The 12417-nt window shown below is 42.1% G+C and overlaps 1 protein-coding gene across 1 annotated transcript; it reads left to right on the forward strand.

Annotated features, from left to right (window-relative positions):
* The first annotated feature begins 1954 nt into the window (after nt 1-1954).
* On the forward strand, nt 1955-11727 carry memo1 (mediator of cell motility 1). Its single transcript, XM_062519444.1, has 9 exons — nt 1955-2263; nt 4777-4858; nt 5072-5140; nt 6153-6265; nt 6905-7016; nt 7915-8057; nt 8536-8612; nt 9036-9140; nt 9321-11727. Exons 1-9 carry the CDS (start codon nt 2203-2205, stop codon nt 9450-9452), a joined length of 894 nt encoding a protein of 297 aa, XP_062375428.1. The 5' UTR covers nt 1955-2202; the 3' UTR covers nt 9453-11727.
* The last annotated feature ends 690 nt before the right edge of the window (nt 11728-12417 follow it).

The raw sequence follows: 12417 nt of genomic DNA on the forward strand, positions 1-12417 counted from the left end.
CATGTTCATACATTAACACAGCCCGCAGGCTGTTCTGCTGAAGACATGTCTACCATATAATATAATATATGGTCATTCAGTCACGCCCTGCATATACATTAGCCATCCCCTCTCTCACCTGGGTGTGTTCATGTCAGTCATGACATTTACTAATCCAAACACATGCAGGGAATATACATGAAGGATAATCCTGCTATGATATCAAGCGTCTTCCATAAAATGTTTGATGGAATCACTATGCAATTTCACCTAATTACAAAGGTAGAAAATATGTGGCTGATGTGAGTTTTTCTTTCAGTAAATGCACAATGTGAAACTGAATTTCAGCTGTTTCAGCAAAAAAATGATAAGACAGAAACGTCAAGACACTTGTATATCTGGTAGGACAGAAACAGGGTCTAATGTTTGATCTATGAGTGACATCTTGTTCCAGAAGCAGGAGGCTTTTACAACACTTTTACATCATTCTCTATCACTTTCCATGCCACAATTTGCTGTATGTCATAATCATTGTATGAACATCTGTTATTAAAGATCTTAACGTTTTGCTATTAAAAATCAGTCAGCCTTGAGCAAAATTCCGAATTGACACTGGCCATAGACACAGTTTAACTCATATAGAGTTAAATTTAACTCTGTTTCAGATAATATTCGGTCCCACTTGAAATTAGTGTAAAATGTAGGACGGAGTGCACCGAATATTATCTGAAACAAAGTTAAATGTAATTCTATAGGAGTGATTCAAGGTGTGGGGCGGAGCCAATTCAATTCAAATTCCAATTCATGTGAGTGAATGGCGGTCCATTCTAAATTTCGGAATTTTGCACAAGCCTGCTATCAGTTATAAGGCACTTCAATCCCTTGAGCAGCACTGACTTCATTCTCTGGCTAAATGTTAGAGTTGTGCTGCCCTCTAGTGGTACACACAGCAGTTTCTTAAATGACCCATTTGCATTTTGTGATTAATTTGAACAAAATGAAACAAACTGTAAATGAACAGAACTTCTATTCATATCAAATTTGGATATCAAGAGCTCTTCTCTACCCAACCTATAGTACCCATCAGGTTTGATTAAAAAAAAAAAAAAAAACTTGCGCCAACAAAGCAGCAAATTGTTGGTGATCATTGCATTATCTGAGAAGAAAAATTCACAATCCTATATTACCTTACATTATTACAACTGACATGTGACAATCATTGAGGCCAGTGTTTTAGAATATGAGCCTGAACAAAACAAAACAACATAGTGTAGCGAAAGTGCAGGTCTGATGAAAACTCTTCACACAAAACATCTGTTTTCTAATAGAATAGGCAGTCCTTTTCAAATAGCTGAGATTTTCATTCAACTGCCTTTCTGAAATGTGCTTTGCTTTTTGCTTGTCCATAACTCCTGATGTTTTCTTAAAAAGAAAGAAAGAAAAAAAAAACATAGTTACTTTTAGGGAATTTGCTGGCTTTGTTAAATAATTATTATGCTAAGACATATTTTTCACAAATCCGTTGCATGCTACCATGAAGATGGGTAGGCTTACTAGGCCATCCCCATGTTAAATGGCACTTTCACAATGCAAAAGAAATCTCTCTATGCCCACCAAAAGATGCAATTTGATGGCTGACAACCACGGTGTCTGCCCTTCCTTTCAGACCATAGTGACAAGGTTGACAATCCAGCCTTTTCATTCGTAGATCAAGCAGCTCTAAGCGATCAATGTAAACCACGCCCGGAATTATTTTTCAGCAAATCGGTTGTCTTTAACACTGTCAAGTGACCAATCCCCTTCGCCTTACGTAATTTCTTGAACTATTTGTACACGCCTCTTACCTGTCTAAACAAAATGACCAATCAGAGTAAGCCATGAAAAAATAACAGCCAATCGGGCGTCTCCAAATCCTAAAGCACGGTAGCCGAGTTATGCCAAACTGTACTAGGGTATAAATTTGGCACCACTCGGATGAACTGGTTCAAGCTTTTGTTCTTCCAAAACTGACTTTGTCAACCGTGCGGCTAGCTACATTTTGAAGATTTGCCTGGGCCTTTTACAGAAGTGTTGTGTTAAACATTTGATCATATACTGATACAATCCACTTTAACCATCATCGGTCGACAGCTCCTCGTGTCGTTCACTAGCTGTCCTTATTTTTCCACACTTTTTCTCTGATAACGGTTCTAGCTGACCAAGATAGGAGGCTCGAGTGCTAAGATGTCGAACCGAATGGTGTGCAGAGAAGCAAGTCATGCCGGCAGCTGGTACACGGCCTCAGGTAACGTTAGGCTAGAACCGGAGACAAGGGGTGTAAAAATGTTTTCTCGCCCGAGGTCCGGGGAAGCAACAACGGGTGGTGGTGATGATCAGCTGTGCATGTTTAAATGCCTCAAGAGGTTTCTTTAAAGGAGAAGGCCGTGCTAGCAAATCCCTGCAATTGTCCCCAGTAGGGTAGGCTATCAATTTTTATTGCAACGTTACTGATATTATTTCTAGCAATCTCATTCGTTCATGCAGTCATTTAAGCCATCTCGTTCGTGTCCCTTTTTTACTTTTTGAGTGGAAGCTAACTAGCACCCTCTATAACCAATTGAACCGGTAACGTTAGCTAGTTGTAAAGATTACTGATACTTAGCTATCAGTCGACCCTAGATAACAGTTAGCGCTACTTTAAAACTAACATTAATTCACTATCAATCGTTTGTCATCACTTTAACAGTACTAGGTGCCACTGCTATAACGTTCAAGCTTGTGATGGGATGGATATAATCTGCCTTTGGCTGTTATAGATGTTTACTCAAGCATACCATGCTAGCTATACCTCGCTAGCTTGCATGTCCAGACTTGGTAATATGTCTGAACAAGTCGACAACTATTATGTTAACCAACCTTTACTCATCCTCGTTGGCTGTATTGGATGGTTATTGCGGAAAATAAAATCCAATGTAGGTGAACTGAAACCATTAAAGTTCGCATGTCCAGTTTGCAACTCACAAAAGTAGTAAATAAAGGTGATCTCTGAGTGTAAAATGAAACATTGGCTCTCTTAATAAGATGTTTTCAAAGGAATGCGTGGATGTTGGACATATGTTTAACTCCTCTGCGACAGGAAGAGTTATGAGTAAATATTTACAATTCGGGCAACAGTAGTTTGGTGCTACACGAGGCTAGCTGATCTTGTCAAAATGTATGTCTGTCACGGAATAACAAACAGTGCTGGGCAACATTTGTTGTTAGCAAAGCTAGCCAATATTTTACTTCCCCGGTTGGCTAACGTTAGCCTAGCCTTGTGCGCTCTGTTTTATTTCAGTGTTGGAAATGAAGGATAGAAAAAGAAAACTACCATTAGCTGCACCTTTTAGCTGGTCCACATTGTGATCTGGCTTACTCAGCACATTTTGTTCGAGTGCCTTTGTTGGGGAGATCCCAATGTAGTCTTATCACAATGGATGTATAGTAGTCTATGGTTAATGTCCGCTTGCCAAAGTGAACTGCAAATGACAAGTAACACTACAGTATATTTTTGGAATGATGACAGGTTTTGCTATAGGCCTACATAGTCTGCTGACTTTAAACAAGTCCCACGTCTTTTAGCGTTGGTAAATCAGGTTAGAACTACTCAGCCGATGTTATTGTGTCGGCCTGTTTGGTAGAAAGCTAACGTTAGCTATGAATGTAAACAGCTATAGGAAGCGAAGCATTAGCTTTGCTCTAGTTATGTCTTTGTCCTACCAAGAAAGCTGATTCATCTGGACACTAGAAGTCGTATACGATATAATATCGACGACCAGACTCTGAACTAATATGTGATGTGTAATTTCTGCGCTTTAATCATTCTGACAGTGCCTTAGAGATAATTTTGACTTCTCCATAACATGACACTGTTTTTAGCTGATCGTAGGCTATGGGAAACAAAAGAATTGGAAAGGCCCTTAAAGGTGTCATATTGCACAAACAAAAACGTTTGCGTTCCAATACCCTTTAAACTGGGAATGTGGATGAGTAAGTAGGCCTACACAAATTTGATACTGTTGCCTGAGTATAAAGCCAGTAAAGGTTCTGTGAACAGTAACAACATAGCACTGGTCATGTCAAACTTTGTTTTACTAGCAGAGTAAACAAGATGACAATAACACAAGAGTGTTGTCTTTGACACTTGCCATCACCATCACCACTAACACCATTTCAGAAATGGCCTGCCTTTCGAGTGGTCTGATCACCTTTATTTTCTCAGACTTAAGTGGTTATCTCACTACCTGTTCAGTTACACTTTCATTGATTGTATTATATCTGCTATCTTGCATGCTTGGGCATTGATATAAATACTACAGCAGTGAGCCACTATGACGTCAGCAATAAAATGGAGGTCATGCTGCCTTGACCACATGTAGCAGTCTCTCTCCTCAAATGCCAAATGGCTTGCGATGCCTCTCAAAGGTCGGCATGTCCAAGAATGGGATTAGGTTGCATCAACTCTCAACTGATGGCGGAAGACTGGCTGTTTGGAATGAACCTGTTTGGTTTTTCGTTGCACCAAAAAATGTTGCTGAGCTTTGTCAAAGGTTTTGTTTCATGCAAATTCCTGAACTAATAATATAGCTTAGATTTGGTCAGTCAACCTGTGTGAAGTCAGTTTAGCAGTGCACTCTGATGTCCTCTTGACATGTTTCAGTTAATGTGTTTGTCTCTGCTGCTGTCCTCGTCAGAAGGACAAATTATAGGCAGATCGACGAGAGTCATAGATTGATCATTTCTAATCACACCCTGTTCTTTCTCTATTTTTCTCTGAAGGATCTCAGCTGAACGCACAACTAGAGGGCTGGTTATCTCAAGCACAATGCACAGACAAGCCTGCAAGAGCCATCATTGCACCGTAAGCATAGTGAAAATGTCTTCTGTTGCAGAAAATGTCATCCAGCAAGTTTTTTTTTTCCTCCCCCCTCCGTTGGTGCAGAATTCCTAAGCCTATTCATCTTAATTTGCTTCTGCCGTCACCACCTCATGCTGAGGATTCAAAAGCCCAGACTGATATATATTTACTAATATATATACATACATTTTGTGACGTATAGTTTCTGTTTTGCAGACATGCTGGATATACCTACTGCGGCGCTTGTGCAGCACACGCTTACAAACAGGTTGACCCCTCTGTCACGTGAGTGCTTTTCTCTATATCCTTAAGCGATCCCTTAGACAGCGCAGGCCTGACTTGAGTAGTTAGTAAAGATAAACACTATCAATGTTGGCCTGTCTGCTGTGAACGCAACAAAATGCTGTATACTTTCAACTGTGAGCCTCCATACTTTCTGGGAAAGTGATTGCAGAACCAGCTCTGTTGGAGAGATAAGGAGCTTTTAGCATTGAGTGAACATAAATACTGTCAATGTTGGCGTGTCGTCTGTGAACACAAGAATAAAATGCCGTATACTGTCGGGCTCCACACCCCAGTGGATTCTTGGAAAGTGACTGTGGAACCTTCTCTGTGGGGGTGCTATAGAGCTTTAAAGGGACACTTTACCGATTAGCATTAAGCTTTGTATCTTTAGAAAACCAGTCATTTTTTTGAATGGTCGTGCATCATTCCCTCAGTTTGCCTTGAAATGGGAGAAATACAGATTTCAATGAAACCCATGAATAGGGCTTCCTGCTTTCAATTATGTAAAATGATGATTTTTACATCATTGAAAGCAGGAAGTCCAACATTGAAATCCGTATTTCTCCCATCTCAAGGCAAACTGAGGGAATGATGCACGACCATTCAAAAACATGACTGGTTTTCTAAAGATACAAAGCTTAATGCTAATCGGTCAAGTGTCCCTTTAACATAAAGTGGACATCATCTGTAAAGAGTGAGACTCCTTTACCAGGTCCCCGTTCTAACCTACAGTAAAACATTTCCAGTCTTAACACATTTGTAATCTAAACCATACCTGGCCCACCTGGCTTTCCCCCAAAAGTGGTGTCCAGCTTCCTGGCCCACATTCCTTACAGGGCTGCTGTTTATCTCCATTCCCCAAATACCGCAAAAAAAGATGGGCGAGACATTTCGAGCACTCTTTCTGGATTGACAGGCTGTAGTTTACATTGATCAGCACAGTTGACATCAATGTTGACTCTGCTTTAATGGAACCCTCTCTCTGCTGCCATGACGCCCCCTGTGACTGCAGCCGGAGGGTGTTCATCCTGGGACCCTCGCACCACGTACCGCTGTCCCGCTGTGCACTCTCGCCTGCTGAAGTCTACAGAACTCCGCTGTACGACCTCAAGATTGACCAGAAGGGTAAACTCATCACCCCCATCTATCTAGATCCTATCTGACCTGGTGTAGAAGTTGTTCTTGAAAACTGTTGCAGAAATCTATATTGAGCTTTCAGATAAAAAAAAAAGCATAATTAATAAACAATGCAATGACAAACTGGAATCTGAATAGCGCATACAGGACTGATGAAAATCTGTTACAGTTTAGTCAAAGGTTTTTTATTTGTTACAGCTATAGTATTGACTTATTCTGAGAGAAGTGCTATCTGAGTTTCATCAGACACTGCAAGTAACTTTTGTTTACCGGGAAACTGATAAAATGTCTATGTTTGAAAAACACTGACCCTGCGGTCAGCTGTTGCGTTTGGTATCGCACGCTCACATCTGCAGACTTGAACGGAAAAATGCCTCGGTGTGTGTTTTGTCAGATGTTGTTGTCTTAATCGCAGTCCTCATCAAACAGCAGTTTTGTGCACTAGCCTCAAAAACAACGCTCCAGGAAGCCGGCGCTCCGGCATGGGTTTGTCTCCTTTCAGGCACTGCCAAGAAATTCCACCGAGAGAGACCCACGCTCACAGTTTAGTGTATTTGCATAGCTAAGAGTAGTCGTGGTGCCGTGGGCTGTTGTATTTTACCTCCTTGGCGGCTTGTATTTGCACAGTTTATGCTGACCTCTGGAAAACGGGGATGTTCGAGCGGATGAGCCTCCAGACGGATGAGGACGAGCACAGCATCGAGATGCACCTGCCTTACACTGCTAAAGCCATGGAGAGGTAGGGCCACAGGGAGGGTTTCTCGCTCACCACTTCCAGCCCCCCCAACCCCACTGAGCTGTAGGAGCTCTCCTCGCCTGAGGCGCCTGTGTCTCCGTGCCACTGCCCTGCCAGTTCAGTCCTCCAAAATCAATGTCTGATTTTTATTTAGTGAAGTTACTGTAATGCTGTAACCTTCTGCACCTTCAAGTGCGTATGCTGATGTCCTGTGATCATTGTTATTCTGTGTGACTGATTTATTAGTAACTCTGCTAACCAGATATTGTAATAACTGTGTCATCGGTGGCATACATTTAATTCTGAATGAAGTACAATTCATCTTCTAAATTGACACATGATTTTTACAAGATATAAAGATGCAAGGTAAGCAGTAACAGTAATATTATGCATGTTTATCAGAAGTCATAAGAAGCATTATTATACCAAGACGAGCGTGGGACAGTGAGCTTTTCTCACCGGTCACTCCGTCCAGCTTCTCTGTGAGCCCACTCAGCAGACTGCAGAGTCCTGCCCTCATCAGCATGCAGAGGGGGAGACGGGCATTATTGAGCCCCGGCGCTCTCGCTCTCTCTTAATTCATCGCCTCCCGCTCCTGCCATTAGGCCCGCGGTTGGATCTGTTTACACTTTCTAGAGGAACTCTTAATTAGTTCTCAGAAATGGCTGTCCAGTGATAAATGGACCCTGCTATTAATGCTGGAGCTGTCAGCCATCTCGCCCGCCCACCGCCCACCCACCCACTCACCCACTCACCACCCCCGCCATCCTCCCTTCTCCATCCTGCACTCACACATATAGTCTGGAACTCCGAAGTGTTGGCTCAGCACCTCATGGTGAGCATTTATTTTATTTTATTTTTTTATTTTTTTGCCCCCCTTCCCCCGCCCCTGCGGCTGCAGCCATAAAGAGGAGTTCAGTATCGTCCCTGTGCTGGTGGGCGCCCTGAGCGAGTCCAAAGAGCAGGAGTACGGGAAGCTGCTCAGCAAGTACCTGGCTGACCCTAGCAACCTCTTCATCATCTCGTCAGACTTCTGCCACTGGGGTAGGCGCACACTCTCTCTCCCCCACCCCCCTCTCTCTGGGTGCCTCTCATTTGGTCTTTTATACACCCTCCCTTCCTTCCTCGATCCTCGTCCTCACTGATCTAGATAAAGAATGATGGGGCGGCAACAGTGGGATAGACTATCCAGTGTTAGTTATAGATCAGTGGGAACGCCCCTCGGGGATCAAGCATCGAGGATCGAGGAGAGATGTTGAGAGGGACCCTCTCCTCACACTGGGATTGGGCTTTACTCAGTACTATACCAGGCCAGTACCAGAATAGGATGCAACCAAGGAGCATTGTATCCACAGCATGCTCTAACTTTATATCCATTTTTTTCCATTGTTTGTAGACCTCTAATTGCTGAAATTAGTATGAACGGTCATGTAGATTTCATGTCTTAGTGGCAGACCTTCATGCATACCTCAGTTTATGTCTGATGAGCTTGTGTGGCTTCTCCTGTGTGTTCTTTCAAAAGGTCAGCGGTTCCGGTACACGTACTATGACGAAAGCCAAGGAGAGATTTACAGATCCATTGAACACATTGACAAAATGGTAAATGGTGTCCTTTTCAGCATTTCAAACATTCCACAAAACTGGTCTGCTGTATAGGTGAACTACGAAAAGCCATCAAGCTCTGATGTAACACTGGCAGGATACCTCCCGTGGACAGTGTTCCTTGGGCAGGATGTTGCCATGCGAACGGTGATGTGTCATTGCCGGAGAATTTTAATTGCTGCCTCGGAGGTTTATCCAGTGCCACATGTGCTCAACTACAATTTCCCTCATTATTGGATTTGCCAGTCATGCATCACCTACTTTGAAATCTTTTAAATTAGTCCTGTTTCCAGCCATTTAAAAAAAAAAAAAAAATCATGTTTGCATGGATATGAGGGAAATCATGAATTTCATGCATAAAATTGAATGCTATGCGATTGTATGCTGTACGCGTAAAAATAATTATGTATTTTTTCATAGGGAATGGGAATCATAGAGCAGCTGGATCCTATGTCTTTTAGCAACTACTTGAAGAAGTACCACAATACTATTTGTGGTCGCCATCCTATTGGAGTGCTTCTAAATGTGAGTGTTTTTCCAAGGGATGCCTCATATCAGCTGACTCATTATGTGTACAGGCTTAACTGAATTACAGAAAGGGAATAAAAAGCCCATATTCATTTCATTTGGAACTGATTGGCATTACGGTTCATTTGCCATGTAATGTTACTGACTTGATACTGGGGACTGTGTGTGTTTTTGCAGGCTGTGGCTGAACTGAAGAAGACTGGTATGGACATGAACTTCTCTTTCCTGAACTATGCCCAGTCGAGCCAATGCAGAAACTGGCAGGACAGCTCTGTGAGCTATGCTGCTGGGACCCTCATCGTTCATTGAAGTCAACCTTCTCAGGGGCCATTGGAGCTCCGGACCCCCCCCCCCCATCCCCTATCCTCCTTGTTCTACCCCCTACTGCCCCTTTCCCAACCTATCTCCCGGTCAGGGGATGGATAGCTCCCTTCACCCCCACCACCCCCCACCCCACCAATTACCCCCCTTTTTTAGTAGAATGACCTGCAAAGTCTGATGCAGTTTGGGATCCTTTTACTTGCAGAGCTGATGTGTAACGCATTGCAAACTAACACACACACACACACACACAAACACACACACACACACTTTCTCTCTCAGTTTAATTACTGAGAGCACAGAGTTGAAATTCCAACTCAAAGTTGCATTCTTGAATGGTCTTGGATGGCGTTTAGTGTTTATTCCTCAGTTGTGGTGTTGGGGTTTGCTGAATGGTAGTGGAATCGATTTTGGGGTCTAAAGGGGACTTGAGTTACCTGTCAAGTCCCATTATTATCCAGTCAAATACTGATATGATATTAGAAGTTAAAAAAGGAAAAAAAAGAATCACAAAGACTGAAAAGATTTGCACTCTTTGTAGATACGTGCATATGTAACCTTGTGATAAGAATAAAACAATACTTATGAAACATATGAAAGTGATAAAATAATTTCATCAAGTCATACTTGATGAAAAAGAAGAAGCAGAGTGCTACTAGCTATATCCATGTAAGCCCTTGAGAGTAGCAGCATAAGTAGCTACTGCCATACGTTTTCAATGTAGGCCTGTTGTTTGTTGTTGCTAACAAAGGGCTACACACTACCAAGTTCACTAACCTGCAGTCGTATGAAAAATATATATACTATATATAGATATATATATATAAACCAAAAAAAAAACTCATGTTTTTTATGCTTTCACAGTAGTCGATTAAAATGTCTCCCTTTTCTTTGCATTCATATATTTTTGCTTCTTTAGGATAAGCGTCTTTTCCTCATTGAATTTGTAGTATTTGTCATTATTGCCCTAATTTGTATGTATATGAGTAGGCAGTGTGGTAATGGATTTGAAAGCAAGAGGTACCCCAATTTAAGGCCTTTGCACACTGAAATCTGTAAGTTTGCATGAATCTGTTTTTCAAATTCTGAATGCTGCAGTCAAAAAACTAAATCTCTGATAGTATACAGATGCAAAAAACTTAAATGCAAAATATGGAACCAGTCACAAATAACATGTTTGTCAGACTAAAGTTTCAGAATTAGTGCGCAAATGTGATTGAGACAACGTGAACTTGTGAATATTTTTCAATCTGACAATTTTGCTCGAAAATACAGACTCTGTGCAAAGGCCGTTAGAGGGTGCCCTGTGTTAGTAGTCTTCTGAGCACATAGATCAGCTCCCAAAGCCCCTGGTAGCAGTGGGATTTTACAGATGAGACTCTGGCATACCTCTGAAAAAAAGACGATTGGAAAGGGGTGGGGTGAGCGTAAAAAAACCCCCTGAATAAACATATCCTGACACACTGTAATAGTTCCGCTCTGCTGTAGGCTAGTTGTCTAACCCCCATGTATTGTACTATTCCCATAACCACCCCTCACCCCCACCCCCGATGAGCACAATGCAACAAGAGACACCCTCTCCCTCACCACATCAAGTCCTGTGACATCTGTCAATCAAAGCCTGTGCCCTCCACAACTCCACCAAGGGAAGAAAAATAAAACCATGTAGAGTTTGAGTGCTTCAAACTGTTCTGTGGAAACAGTGGGGCAGTTCACACCATGCAGATGTGCCTTGGGTCACTGTTACAATGTCCTTATTATTTTGTTTGTTTGTTTGTTGATTATGTAATGCTCTGTGTTCTCCTCCCAGTTCCTCTGCTCCTGCCCCCCCTCCCCCCAACCCCCCCCAAAAAACAGTCTTTTGCAGCGCTGGACCAGCTGTTTAGTTTTGAACTCCACAACCTTTGTCTTTCTCAGAAGGACTGCATCCATGTCTACTGTCCGCTAAAGTCAGCACAACCCCCCCCTACCCCCATCCGGAGGATGTTCCCCCTTGTTGTGATTGTTTTTCATTGTTATTGTTTTTGATCTCCGTTACGTCTGTGTTTTACTTCATAGCGAGTAACGTTCTTAAGTTTTAATGCGTTGTCACACATCAATGTCGAGGAGTCAACTGATGCTCCTACTGGAGCTTGATTATTATGTTTATTTTAATCTCAGGTTACATTGATGAAGCATCACCGAATGCTTGCCAGATATGACACAAGGGTCATGCCCAATGTTACGAAGAAGAAAAAAAACAGAGTAAAATAAGTGAAAAGTGTCCCTGCACTGATGTGTTTTTCTTCCTTGCATTCAATTGTCATGTTTTTTCTTGATGTGCTCTAGAGAAATGCTGTTTGTGTTATCCTAGGTCCTGTCATGGGCCTTTTCCACCAACAGAGAACTGGCTCCATTCTGTTTTAGATGTTGTACCGCTCAGAGCTAAATCGGTTTGGAACCTGAAAAGTTTTCCCTGTCAACCAGAGTGGGCGTGTCATTCCAGGACTCAGTTATGCACACAACACCCTCTGCCGAGGACTCATCCTTGGTTTCATTCGAAATTGATGGAAATGCAGATTGGAGTATACTAGATGGCACCGAGATTTTTAAAAAAGTAGAAATGAAGCAGTTCTCTGTCGGTAAAAAAATGCCCTTGGTGTTTCTGACTTTGCTGACAGTGATAATCTACTTGTGTTGGGAAAATTCTCTGCACTCCAGTGCTTGTTTTTTCTTAAGGAGAGTGGCATTGTGCTGGTCAGTTTAGCCAGCCAACAAGAAACTGGAATAAGTTTCATAAAGGAACATAAGCCATTGAGTCATTTCTCATGATGACATAACATCTTATTGTACAATCAGCTGAAATTTGGTTAGAATGGCATCCTTTTCCATTATGATAGTGACCACCTGATCCATATTAGGAAGCTAAATGCCACATTGGGCTTCAGGAGGTACGTAAATAGTGCCACCATCA

Source organism: Sardina pilchardus, chromosome 18 (genome assembly GCF_963854185.1).
Source record: "Sardina pilchardus chromosome 18, fSarPil1.1, whole genome shotgun sequence".
In the NCBI taxonomy this organism is placed as follows: domain Eukaryota; kingdom Metazoa; phylum Chordata; class Actinopteri; order Clupeiformes; family Clupeidae; genus Sardina; species Sardina pilchardus.

What these genes read in the sequence shown, in the direction of transcription:
- memo1 (XM_062519444.1), top strand. Translation starts at nt 2,203, where the DNA reads ATGTCGAACCGAATGGTGTGCAGAGAAGCAAGTCATGCCGGCAGCTGG. An exon ending in GCAAGAGCCATCATTGCACC is followed by an intron (nt 4,859 to 5,071) that starts GTAAGCATAGTG and finishes TCTGTTTTGCAG; the next exon opens with ACATGCTGGATATACCTACT. An exon ending in GTCAGACTTCTGCCACTGGG is followed by an intron (nt 8,058 to 8,535) that starts GTAGGCGCACAC and finishes TTCTTTCAAAAG; the next exon opens with GTCAGCGGTTCCGGTACACG.